Below are 14123 nucleotides of genomic sequence, written 5' to 3'. Positions count from 1 at the left end.
CCTGATCTGCTTACTCCTCTATAATTTCAAAGATCACGGAGGTCAAGTTCTTGTGAGGGGGATGACCATAATGTCCTCACATAATATTACTGAATCAGCACCCTTAATGAGGAGACTTTGAACTGACGTCCAAGTAATTGAGGCTTCAACAGAAAGAAAATACAATGGATTCAATGACTCCAAATGTTGGCACGCAGCCTGAAAGCCAAACAGATCCCGGTCCTATATAATTCTGTTCTCCAAGTAGGAGGTCTAAGAAACGCAAGGTCTTCAGAGGATACCAGCCCAAACCCGTCATTTTAAAGTCTTGGTTCCTCTGAATCAAATCCTATGTTAAACATTTCTCACAGTAGTTTTAAACTTTAATTACATACTCTACCAAAGCAAAGATCAAAATCTCTACAAAGGTTCTTTTTTATTTTTTATGATGAAGTATTTATTAGTATGTCTCTTTGGAATAGATTTTCATACCCCAGGCCTGAAAAGAAATTCCACATAGAAATCATTCTCAAAACACTTTCTAAATACTTGAGAGTTTGTCCTTTTTTCTCACCTCATGCAATGACTTGTTAATGAGGAATAATTAAAATAGATTCTTATTAAAAAGAAATGCACTGCATTTCAAAAATATTTTTTAAATGTAAAACCTATACAGCAATGTTTATAATAGAGAAATTCAGATCCAAAGTTTCATCTATACAGAGTGTCTAGACATAGGGTGCATTTCAAATCAATCAATGTAGTAGTAACAAAAGATCTGCTTTATGCAATGTGTCAGCCTAATTGAATGATATAATTACAATCTGTTAATATCCATGTGGACCAAGCAGAATGTCACCACTCTTATGTACATGACGATGATGGTTTTGCACTTCTTTCCATCCTGGAATTTGAACACTGATTTCTCTAAATATTTGTGATCCAAGGGATTTGAAAAAGATTCCTCTAAAACGTTTCAAAGAGAATTTCATGAGCTGCTCTACTGGACCCAGGCAGGAGCTTCAGGTTAGGACTTCACTCTGGATGGCCTGTAGAGGGGAAATCCACCCCCAGTAAAACGAGGGCCAGTTGGCTTGGCCATTGAGAGGGTGTTATCCATGGATATTCTGTCCTTATTTCTGTAAGACAGGAGGTGAAAGTTAACTTCCTTACCATCTTTTTTCCTCTTTCTAAGTTTGGTGTTCTCTAAGTTCCCTGGGTGAGTTAGCCATTGAAAACTGCTTTGATTAAAGCTTCCAGTTTTAGACAAAGTGGTTGTTTAAATCTAATTAGGTGTTCGCTGATAACACATAAAATTAGGGAAAGACACAATTAAACGTGCCCTCCTAATGTTGATCTAAATGTGGACATAAGACCTCATTATAACTCAATTATGGACTTGAGACTTCCGACTTGTAATCATCTTCCTGTTTTATAAAACATCTGTTTAGTTCCAAAGATTCATCAGAAGAATCTTTCTCTTGGCTCAGTTATAATGACGAATTCATCATTTATCAACTTTTCTATTTCAAATTTTCAGTGGAAACATAAATATTTACCACACGCGTAAGGTATCTTCATCAAACTTGGACATTTATAAAATACAAATTTTACTATAACTTTAGACAAGCAGAAGTTATTATTAGAAATAGTTTAAGATACAAGAAAATCTGAGAAAGATAAATAAGATAGTACATTGGGCAACATGTAAAGGGAGTCCTGCCCTAAAATCTATAATGTATCTTCTACATAGATATCTTTTAAATACACACACATACACACACATTCACACGTGTACACACACACACACACACACACACACACACTCAAGTTTCCTGCAGAGGTACCTTAAATTTATACAAATTCCCTATTGTGAATTCAGGGGTCTTACAGAAAACATCTTTGGAACCCCTTTTTAAAAATAAAAGTTAAGCTAATAACTAAGACCAAAACCAATTAGATTTGACAACTGGAAGTGATTTACCTCAGAGGAGAGAATTCCACCTTTTGGGAAAGAATCTGACTAGTTCTACAAGCTCTAGACCAGCCTGGGGTTCCAGGACAGGAGAGTCAGAGGCAGGTGGGTGGGGGTGCAGGTCAGGATGGAAACATGATGAAAAGGGTGTTTGAGAAAAATGAAAGAAGGCATAAATGCAAAAGTGGCATGAGTTGCTATTTTATAAAGAGCAAGTGTGGGGAGAACGTCCACAGAGATTATTCTAAATTATTCCATTTGGAAAGAACCTGAAGAAGATTGGTTAATCAATCCAGCAGTTTCTTAGGAGAATTGATTTCATTATTATAAAAAAAAAAATCATCCTCCATAAATAGGACAAAAGCTTTAGCTTTGAATGGATCCAGTTAAGAGGATTCCTTCAAGTGCTTGGCAACTTGTCTACCCCCTGACTGCCGGTAGATGCAGCAAGCACCACCTCCTCCAGCCCTCTCTTGCCTTAAATAACCTAAGTTTTCCTTTCTGAAGTAACTTAAGCATAATGCTTCTGGCTTGCCCTAAGCTGACTGATGGGAATGATGTCTCCTTTATATTGCCTTTGTAATGCATTTACAGACCAGCACAATGGCTCCCTCAGCCTTCTCCCTTCCAGTCCACACCATCTCAGCACTCTTGTTCTTGCCTCAGTAAACTTTCATTCAGCCCTTGAATCCTTTTGCTCTTCTCCTATGAACCCCTCTCTCTGTCTACTTCCAGTTTATGGATCCCCAACTAAATGTAATTGCCAATGGCACCCTAACCAGGGCAGAATGGCTACAAGTGAGCAATTTAGGGAAAGGAGAGGACAGGTAAAGACAAAGATTCTACAGCTGTGCTACCCAATAGAAGTTTCCACCATGATGGAAAAACTCTCTATCTAGAGCCTGATGTGGCATCCACTACCTCCATGTGGCTATTTAGCAGTTGAAATGTGACTAGTGCAACTAAGGAACTGAATTTTTAATTTGATTTAACTGTAGTTCATTTTTAATTAAATACCTACAAAAGACCTATGGATGGGGGCCGTGCAATTTTAGTAGATGTGCCAATGGGAGGGACTGAGCCAACAGAATGGCATTTCCGTTGGCTCAACACACTATCAGTGTCCAGAAAACTATGGGTGGAAGGGGATCAATAAGGTCAAAGGTGACTAGGCCAAACTGCAGGACCAAGGTAGGGAACTTGGTCAGCTCTAGGAAGATAATTAACTGTTTAGCTAAGTGAGCTATTTGTAACTGTGTATACTAGACTGCTGGTCTCCAAAATAGATGCATGTACTCTCAAAAATGAGTAAGATGACCCACAGGGAAGTGCCAAGAAGGTAGTTCAGATTCTGCCCCTATTTTGTCTTTAAAAATTAAAAACAAAATCTCAGTTTACTAATATTTACTCACAATGTCATAATAGTATTTTGCATGTGATATACAAATGAAGGACTCCTGGGTGGCTCAGTCAGTTAAGCATCTGACTCTTGACTTCAGCTCAGGTCATGATCTCATGGTTCATGAGATGGGAGTCCCCCACGTCAGGCTCTGTGTTGACAGAGCGGAGTCTGCTTGGGATTCTCTCTCTCCCTCTATCTCTGCCCCTCCCTCACTCACACTTTCTCCCTCCCTCTCTCTCTCCTCTCTCTCTCTAAAGTAAATAAACACTTTTTAAAAATTAAAATAATAGGGGTGCCTGTGTGGCTCAGTTGGCTAAGCGTCCAATTCTTGGATTTCAGCTCAGGTCATACTCTCTCAGTATGCCCTGCTTGGGATTCTCTGTCTCCCTCTCTCTCTGCCTCTCTCTAAAAATTGAATAAATAAACATTAAAAATTAAAATATATTGGAGATATAAAACTATTCTAAAATAAAATTTTGTTTTAAAACTTAACATAAATATATATTTAATATATATGCATATATTGGGGGGGGTGCTACGGGTTCAAAAGTGTTTTACTGATAAGAGTGTACACTAGAAATGCTTGAAGGCCACTGAGCTGGATTCATGCCTCACACAGGAACTAGCCATGTTGACGTCTCACCAGCTCAACCTTGCTGTCCTAAAATAAAACCAGTGTCTCCACTCCAACATTGAGTCACATCATTAATATCAGTGCTTCTCCAGCTTAGATGTGCATGGACATCGCCTGAGGACTGATGTTACTGCACATTTCTAAGGCTCATCCAGAGCCTGCTGAATCCAAACATCAGGAAATGGGGCCTGGGAACCTGAATGTTTAATAAATCCCACCAGTGATTCTGTATCGGATAGTTGTTAGACCCTACAATAAGACAGACCCATAGGAATTAGCTCAAATTTTTAGCAGGATTTTATTCTACCAAGGAGTTGGCATCTGAATGTGGAACAGGGGAATATTCTGATTTACCAGAAGGGCAAATTTTTACTGGCAAATCAATTTGCATCCAGTTACTTTAAATAGCTGTTTGCCACTAATGAATCATAGGCGGATGTACCTCTTTCCCCATGTCCCTGCAATGCCCACGTGAATGAAACACCAAACTTGGCTTAAACCCGCAATGTGAGTACTACAGAATTAACTAGATGAGTTGAGTAATGCCACTCAGCCAAACCAAGGTTCAAATCTATTGATTCATCCAAGTCCACTCTTTCACCCTAGCATTAGGCAAATGACGAAAACAAAGTGAAAAGAACATTTACTCTTCCACATGCAGGCATCCTGAAACCCAAAACGGTAACCTGAGATCGCATTATCATCTCCTAGAAAAATAAGAGCTCACGTCAATACCGCCAGCAGATACTGAAGTCAGTTATTAGAAATAAAGATGGTTCAGAGCTAGATCATCTAAAACATAGGTAAAAGTTATTCGTGGGCTCATCATTACCATGGCACAAAATGCATTATTGAAAAGTACAGCTTTACCAAGCCTAAACCCCTTAGCAAAATCACCTGTGGTTTTAAGTGTGGACATGCTTTTAGTTTGTACAAGCCTGGCCGTGAACCTCATTTGCAAACATTGTCATGGCATAATTATCTCCAAACCATAAGAACAGTGGGGCGGTGGCGGGGGGGGGCAGGGAAGACTACATACATTTCCTCTGCTCTATGTTAGGTCCATCAGTGAGCAGATATTAATGGATCCCTGTTAGGGTCCTAAGGAGAGGCCTCAGTATCAAATGAGACATGCATCTTGCTCTGACACAAACCGGGGGGGGACCTGTAAAATGTCATTTGTTCACCCTGTGACCAACTTTAGCCCAGTGGATGCTGTGACTCCATGACTGTCTGCCAATTATTTTCTTATCAGCAGGTAATAGGCACAACAAAATTAGAATAACATTTGACTAATTCTTACTTCTGAGTGTATTCTTTACGTTTCTGAGCTAGGTATTTCTTCTTTAAGTTCATCAGTTCATTGGTAAGTTTCTCGATTTCATATTTATATTCTTGGCTCTGTGATTCGTACATATTCAGCTCCGAAGACAAAACCTAATGTGACAAATAACAGCAGCATTAACAGAAGATATGCAGTGAGACAATATCCTTTCCTGAACATTTCTCCTAATCTGCTGCCATTTACCTCACTGAGGCTAGTGTTACAAAACCACGCCCAAGTCTAACAGCTAATCCTCGCACTTCCGCCAGCTCTCAAGATCTGCACCGAGGTAAAAATCCGACTGAGGTCTGAAGTCTCATAATCCAGTGACAAACTTAACAAAACCTCTGCTTAAAAGAAGTATCAGGCCACATTCAACGAGGCTCACACATGAATGGTGTAATGTGTTTCAAGAATATGGTGAGTAGAGACAGAAAAACTCCCAGGCATACAGGATAAAATTGCTTTTAAAGCCTTTTTAAAAAGCATTCAGAGAAGTCATCACTAGGGACAGTGATTCATTTGAGGATTATGGTAAAAAATTATTCTGGAATCATCCTGCCACCACCCCCACTAAGTAGGCATTCAATTTCTGTGTTTTCCTAGGTTGCTGTTCTGCTAAATGTCTATCACCTCTTTACTGTGCTCTTTGGGACTCTTCACAGGTTCTTTCTTTCTCCAGGCACAGTAACGCTTTCTCCTGAGAAGCAGGGAGCTATGATATGAACGCAAGAGAGTCCAGGGAATGTGTAATAGGAACCCTGATTACCTGCCTCTTCCACTATGGTGTTCAATAGATGCTGCTGGTCTTGGCTGGGCAAGAAGGGTGGGCATTTACTCACCTGACCAGGATATGTAAAGCATTCCTGAGCTAGGGGCACACCTCACAGAAATCAAACGGAAGAAAGGAAGGTTACCATTCTAAGGGGCATGCAACAGACTTAGACTTATTTTTTCCTCTTGCTCACTATTTTAAAAATTTGCACAAAAGGAGGATCTTTGTCCTTTGAGTGTTTACCTGCTTCTAAACTCTTTCCTTTAATCTCTATGAAAATGATTCTGACTATGTTATCATGAGCTAAAGAGTAAGACTTTCATGTTGGGAGAAAATCTGCCTAATAGTTAAGCAATTAGGAACCAAGGTTCTGTTTCCAAACAATGAATATAGCATTTCCTAAAAGAGTCCAGATAATGAGGACAAACTAGCAGACAGGCTCAGTACCACCACCTCTGAACCTCTTCCACCAGGGGTCATATTTCCTCAGAGCAAAAAAAAATCTAGGTTTCCTGAGTTAAACGGTTAAAAATACCAAAAAGCTCCTGTGAGTCATATAATGCTACCCAGCGCTAAGTGTGGCTATCTGACAGTGGCATAAAGACAGACCTGTGAGAAAAGGAGCTTTTATTTTATTTGGAATACTCAATTGTTGAGAAGGGTGAAAATGATCAAAAGATTATGCCTCATGCAAAACTCAAACTACGTCTCAGGATACTCGTGTGAAATAAACACTGTGAGTGAGAAGTTGAAAATTAATGTTCTAATTACACTTCTGTTTCATCTGCCTTTTTAAAGAAGAAGGATGTGCTTGTAAAACGTGCTACTTGTGAAGGGATTAGCACTATAGTAGTCAATTTTACCCCAGGCAGAAAGGCAACAATCATCGCCCTTGTCATGCAGGTAAGTTCCAGAATTCAGCTGGCGTGTGCTACATTCTGTGCATGCGTGTGTATAAGACTTCTCTGACGTGCCAAGAATATCTAAGTACTTGTTTGGGAGGTAAAGCTCCAAATATAATGGGAACACACAGTTTCTGAGAAAACTTTTTAAAAAGCACGTGTAATAATAAAACATTCCATCTCCCCAACTGACGTTCTTAAGTCGCCGAGAAGGGAAATTATGCTAACAGAATTCTAAAATGATTTTACTTTCCTTTCATAGCAACTTATTTGAGAGATGGTCATGAAGGAGGGCCCTGGGGGCTGGGCAGTAGCCCGTGCTTTCTGTACATTTATTTCAGGTGGAATGGAATTGCAAAAACCTGCTTTGGCACAGTGGTCTGCTTCGGTGGATGATGGTGTTAAAATATTTCCTCTGCTCTTCCCCACCAACCACATCCTCTACCTCATCTTGAGGTGGTCCCTACACACCCCATCCCCCGAATTTCCATTCTGTCGCCATCACCCTCTCTCCAACTCTTTCCTTACTCGCTCACCACCTCCTTTCAGGAAACAGAGAATTGTGAGGTCTATTAGTCTACATGCTGGGTGGGGGGGGTAGCTCTGAGATGTGCCCTGCTCCTCCTGGGACTGGAATTCTAAAAGAAAAAAAAAAAACAAAACAGGCCAACCTCCGTGGAGTGTGGCATTTGGGAGCTGGGCTCCTTGTACTGAGGGCTTGTCCGGGTCCCCAGCAGGTGGCCGTCCTCTGGCCAGGAAAGCACTGAGGCTCCCACTTACTTTCAGCTGTTTGGTCTTCTCCCGCAGTGTGTGACGGTAGATCTGTAGCTGTTCCGCAGCCTCGGGGCCAGGCTGCCGTGCCAGGATGTGCTTGAGTTCCACATACAGTTTCTCTTTTTCCTGGTGGAGAGCACACCCACAAGGGAGAGAATCAGCCCCGTCAAGACAGGGAAAGCGCCTTTGCCAGCACGGTCAGGAGAACGTGGGGCCACCTAGGTGACTTCAGAGTGCCCCACCGAGTACATCCACCATACATTCTATCAAGAGAGCATCGAGCCAACCCTGGCCAATGGCTTAGGATGTGCCCAGCATTTGGATACAAATAATAAGGCAAATGAGGAAGGGAAAGTCTCTGCTACCTAAGCTTATGATCCCATGACCAAGAGACAAGGGCAATGATGCAAGATTGGGGCATGTGCTGTGGCCAGTAAAAGTAGGGAGTGGGGGAGGTTTCACAAAAATGTCATTTGACTTGTTGCTTGAAGAATGAGCAGTAGTTTTCCCCAAGCGAAGGGAGAAAAGAAAAGCTTTTTAGGCCAAAGTCCAGAGTTAGGACAAGGGAGAAGTGAGTCTAGTTCAGTAGGTGCACAGGAGGAAGTAGTGGAGAGAATAGGCTGGGCTCAGGTACGTTCCAGGCTGTATGGTCTGGGAAAGGATAAGCCATGCCTGGGTTTGTCTTCAGAGGAAAAGCTCCAGCAGGAAGGCAGAGAACAAAGTGAAGAGACTACTCAGTGTACCAGGATAAGGAGAAGATGAAAACAGATGGACCTAAGGCAACTAGGTTGGAAAGGAAGTAGATATGAAGACATTCCCGAAGTAGAATCAGTGGGATTTGGTGAAAAATCAGACAAGTGAGGAAGGAAGGAGCAGGGCCAAGAAGACTCCAAGGCTTCTAACATGGATACTTTGGGGGCTGGAGGGTGATGGTGATGGAGGCAGGGAGGCTAGGAAAGGAGTGGGGAAGGAGGGAGAGAATTGTCCCCACATTGTCTCCTGATTATCAGTGGGGTCCGGATATATTGAGCTTGAGATACAGTGGGATATCAACAAGAGGAGTTGAAAATGAGGTCCCAGAGTTTGAACTGAAGAGCAAATTGGAACTGGTGGTGGGTTATGGCTACAGTCATGAGAGCAGCTCCACCAACCAAGGATGGCTTCTGGGGTGGCCAGGAACTTGAGGTCTTTGGGAAATCCAGCATATCAGGGGAGGTAAGGAAGAAAGACACAGAGAAAAGGAACAAAGGAGAGTAACCAAATGTCCCCCAAGCAAGAAATGGCAGCGTTTAAAAAGGGAGGCATCTGGGGCGCCTGGGTGGCTCAGTCGGTTAAGCGTCCAACTTCGGCTCAGGTCTTGATCTCACGGTCCGTGAGTTCAAGCCCCGCGTCGGGCTCTGTGCTGACAGCTCAGAGCCTGGAGCCTGTTTCGGATTCTGTGTCTCCCTCTCTCTCTGACCCTCCCCTGTTCATGCTGTCTCTCCCTGTCTCAAAAATAAATAAACGTTAAAAAAAAAATTTTTTTAAGGGAGGCATGATTTGATGGGTCAATGATATCAGATGGGCTAAAGAAGAAACCTGAGAGGGACTGAAAAGGGCCTTGGGGGAGGGCTGTTAGGATGATACCACTGACCTTAGAGAGGTTGCAAGAACATATGGGGAGCAAAAGTCACAGAGGCTGGAAAAAAATCAGAAGGAGGAAGTAAGGAAACTGAGTCTTATAAGCAATATAACATGGGAAGAACAGAACCCTGGAAGTGGTTTGAGAGAACAGGTAAAAAGCCATGAAAACTAGGATGTGCATATTTGTAGAAAGAACGGGCTTCCTAGGAACCCAAAGCAAATCATAATTTTGTAATTAAATTTAACCAACAAACAATATAGAATTCCCATTTGTACCCTAAAGTTTAATTGCTTGTAATGTGTTTTCAGATTCTTGAACTAAAGATACTACATACAAGGAAAGATTTATTTCCTAGGCATCTCAGTTCCAGATTCCCATTTCTCTAAACTGCAATAATTTGAACAAACATTGATAAAGACTAGTGTGTCTACTCATTTGTCTCTGTACATATTTATTTCCCTCAGGTAATTGTGTTAAAGGAAAAAAATATAAGTAAAAGCCCTCTCAATAAATGACACATCCAGGCAAATGGAAACTAATTTCTACCTGGAGCTAAGTCTTCTTAGCATTGCCATCAAATAATCTGTTTTTGACAGAGAACATGAGAGTCATTAAAAAAAAATCGGTAAAAGAAAATTCATTAACTACTCATTGTTACCATTTGCTTTGGATTTTCCTTTCCCCCTGGCCAAATTATAGAAATTTGCTCACAAAAAAACATGACTCTACTTTCAAAAGAATGTATGTAACTTAAGAATTAGTTGGATGGTGGGGCACCTGGGTGGCTCAGTCAGTTAAGCATCCCACTTTGGCTCAGGTCATTATCTTCACAGTTTGTGAGTTCGAGCCCCGCATCGGGCTCTGGGCTGATGGCTCAGAGCCTGGAGCCTGCTTTGGATTCTGTGTCTCCCTCTCTCTCTGCCCCTCCCCCACTCATGCCCTGTCTCTCTCTCCTTCAAAAATAAACAAATAAATAAACATTAAAAAAAAAGAATTAGTTGGATGGAATAAATTCTGGAGAAACATGTATCGAAATATAATACTCACCATTTAAAAAATAATTCCAGAAATGACAAGTAAATCCAAAATCCCACGCAAAAGAAAAAAACTTGAACAAATAGAATTACAAAGTGGTGATTTTCCTTTGTTGAACAACACCTCCCATCACACCTTACAATATAATCTTCCCAGTAAATGGATGTAGCAAGCAATGGGAAAGATGTCAGGAGGTGAGTTTATTTGTTATAGCCACTTAATGCGTGTTCTGTTGGAAAAATAACACTTCTGACAAGGCTTCAAGATTCAATTTGGAGAGGGTAATAAATATGTGGAGAAGCCCATGAAACTGTTTCGTCCATTTGTTTCAGCTCCCCTTCCTCTATACCATATTACAGGTAGACTTGAAAAGAACCCCACAATGACAAGGAGAAAGCAATCTGGTTTGGGATATAATAGCATCTTAAACTGAAAAGATAGTCTTACTCCAAGAACCTTAGAATGTTTCCCAGGTGTAACACTTTTCAACTGCTCTTGGCAGGGAGGACAGAGACACAGAGGAGAAAGGCTGGAAGAAGCAAATATTGTTATCTAGTCTCATAAGTGAGCATCCCAAGGTCAACAGGAATGAACGGTGTATCCTTAAGACCAAAGTGTGATAAATCAAAAATCTACTCATGATATACTCATGAATCACTTTTTCCATGTGACGCCTCCTGTGGGGCTTCAAGATATGTTATAACGCTGAAAGAATTTGGATGAAATCATGCTGCATAATTCCTAAGGGCTTCATGATACTATCAGTAGAAGAATGGAGCCAGAAGGTGAAATCAGGTTCAGAGCCAAGTTAGAGCACATCGAGGTAAGAGCCTGACTCAGCTCCCTGCTCTCTGGACCTACACCAGCTGAATGGGCTCTGCCCACACCCTCTAATAGGTGTGTAATCTTCACATACAGAGTGAATGATGCTGCCATTTATCCTGCCTTCTCCTACCACCACTTCCTGGGGTTTTTTCAAGGCTACAAAAGGAATTGAAATGGATTTATTCTAAAGAAATAACTCAGTGACTGAACAGTGAGAACCCATAAGTGTGGAGAAAAGTGAAGAAGCAGAGTGAATTACCATTAAAACTGTTGGCGTATTCAAAGTCGAAAAGTTCTAAGAGTTAAATAACCCAGGCCAAGTGATGCATGTGTGTTCATGGTGGGTGGAGAGAATCCCAAATGAAACTTCAGGGACCAAGAGAGTGGAACTAGGAAGAGCAGAGGGAAAAGGAGTGGGGGGTACTGGCTAAAATGCATTACCAGGCTTCAACGTGCATGAATTTTGGTCTGTGTTTACAACGGAAAACCTAACTGATGAAAGCAGAGTGAAGGCTGGTCAGCATTAACATTCTAGCTGTGTGTATCATACAGATTTGTATTTTGGGAGAGCATGCTGGTAATTTAGATAAATATGGAGTGTTTGATGGATTGAAGGTCTTAAGTACGATTGTTTTCCAATTTATTTCTCTCCTAACCCTCTACAAGGGCCAACCAAGCTCTTCAAACATTGTGCAATGGTGTGTATAATAACCCCATTTAGAGACAAAGCGTGCAATTCTATTATAAAGAGAATCTATCTTATGCAACAGAGAGACTCATTAGCTGTCCCATGTATATTGTCTCCATAAGCCAGCAGTGGCAGAACCAGCTGCCTTGTGATACATATCCTGTCCTTCTTCGTTAAGCTGCATCCATTTCTTTTTAAACCAAGTCAATTAATTTGTCACTGGGTTAGAAGCACCATATGTCAGTGAAACATCATAAGAAAATCATAAATAGTTTATTATTTCCCCACCAACAAAAGATTGCATCTTCAGGTTGGCATTTCTTTATACAGAGTTTGTTCATAATGTACATCAATATTACTTTGTAGCATGCCTCACTCTCTAAATTATTTTGTGAACAGCTATACTGGAAAAAGCCAGACTATTAACATCAGGAGACTAGCTTTCTCTCTGGCTGAGCACAACTTGCAAGCATAAACCATATTATGTCCATCCCTGAAATATTCCCTTGCTAGACATCCAATTCTCCCAGTTGGACAGACTGTCAGACACGGTTATGGATTCCTTTGCTACAAGAACTCTCCGCTAAGGTGTGCCGGATAACAGTATGGTTCATTGTTAATATTGGCTGAGTAGAGTGGTAAGAAATTAATTACAGTATTAGCTTCAAATAATGCTGTCATTACATGGTGACAGTCTGTAACCCCAGATTGGAAACTCCAGACACGAAGTCACTCAGACTTCAGGTCTTTGTATTTTATCTGACAATGAATTAAAAGTCTGCATTCTGAACAGTCTATGCAAATAGGAGTCAGCGCTATTCTGGGTACAATTCAGAGGAAGAAATTGAGTTGCTCGCAGAACTCCTTTCCCTACCGAGCTACAATTTCATATTCACTGTCTGTTTACATTCCCTGTCTTTGGCTCTGCATCTTCAGCTGAAAACAGAAGGTAGTTCACATTCAATGTGCACCTTAACACCTCTTTTTCCTCAGCTCGCCTACTTGAGGCAATAACTGACTAAGAGGAACTAATTTATTCTGTTTTGATCTGAATCTGTGCTTGGCAAATGCCAGTGCATTGATTCTGTTCACCCTGGATTCATCAATTTGTTTGGGCGAGCATTGCAAATAATCGCTTCACCCCATGAACTGGCTAATTCATGTGAATCAGGCAGCTTTGCTCCTGATCCAAAGTCACACGCTTATCTATACCCACCAGGGTGAAAGCCACTCACTGGGATGCTTGAGTACCATGTACTCCAAAGAAAGAGACACTACCACCTTGTCTTCACTCTAGCTCACCCAATGGGTTCAAGATGAAGTTGATTCTTTTTTCTTTAAATGCCCCACTCGCTACTTCTGAGAGAACCAACCTCAGAGAATATACAGAAAATCTCTTTTCCAAAATGTCAAGATATCAGTTCTATTACTTCAGTATTTAATCCATATGAATCCATTCTTTCTCTCCAGTTGCATTATGAGCCTTTAAGGTCAGAACTATGATGGATCTTTCTATATGTCCCTCATACCTGCTATTGTGTTCTACTCATTCTAGATGTTCAATGATTTTGTTGCTTGTCAGCAAAGTATATTGACAGCAAACTATATGCATCATATTTTAATAATACACATCAACAGAGGTGAGATATATTTATGTTGAGAACTTTTACTTGAATTAGATCAGTGGGTAACAACTCCCAGGTAGCTGAGCTTGTATAATTCACCTTAATGAGCTAGCTGGTCCTATAAACCACATACCTTTGAGTGAAATGTTTTCATCATGTATATTGTGTATAACTCAGGAAAATACTTGATATACAACCTCAATCTCTTAGTAAAATGTTTATAGTGGCTTTCTGATAGTGCAAGTGGTTTCAAATACTTTTTTGAATTCATAAGGCTCGCAATTGTATTCATATTAATTGACTCTGAAGCTCTGTTTGTATGTGCATGTGCACACAGACACATGAAAATGCAAGCATAACTCTTAAACTATGTGTGGACTTTTTAAACAGCCTCCTTAAACACAAGAATTCTAATTGCACACATAACTCTTTTCTACAATTAAAATAATGCATTATTTTTGCCTGTTTCTTTGCCTTTAGTTCTTTTTCCATCTTCCCACCCACATCCATAATGTTTAACAAAAGACTAAAGCCAAATTTAAAATCTTAAGCAAACCTGTT

The 14123-nt window shown here is 40.7% G+C and overlaps 1 protein-coding gene across 3 annotated transcripts in view; it reads right to left on the bottom strand.

The window, feature by feature from the left end:
* Positions 1-396: 396 nt before the first annotated feature.
* CFAP58 (cilia and flagella associated protein 58) overlaps positions 397-14123 on the bottom strand; it is a 106089-nt gene continuing 92362 nt past the window's right edge. Inside the window, exons 16-18 of one of the 3 annotated variants that reach the window (XM_058697697.1) lie at positions 7772-7891; positions 5294-5427; positions 397-1118 (exon numbers count right to left, since the gene is read on the bottom strand). In XM_058697697.1, the coding sequence (XP_058553680.1) occupies positions 1007-1118; positions 5294-5427; positions 7772-7891 (366 nt within the window). In that variant the 3' untranslated portion in view covers positions 397-1006. Of the gene's footprint in view, positions 1119-5293; positions 5428-7771; positions 7892-14123 lie in introns of those variants that run through there. The other 2 variants (XR_009252569.1, XM_058697700.1) reach the window with 2 other exon arrangements.

This window comes from Neofelis nebulosa, chromosome 13, assembly GCF_028018385.1.
Source record: "Neofelis nebulosa isolate mNeoNeb1 chromosome 13, mNeoNeb1.pri, whole genome shotgun sequence".
Classification (NCBI taxonomy): domain Eukaryota; kingdom Metazoa; phylum Chordata; class Mammalia; order Carnivora; family Felidae; genus Neofelis; species Neofelis nebulosa.
The sequence above is the reverse complement of the archived record's forward strand: the minus strand, read 5'-3'. Positions and strand labels throughout refer to the sequence as shown.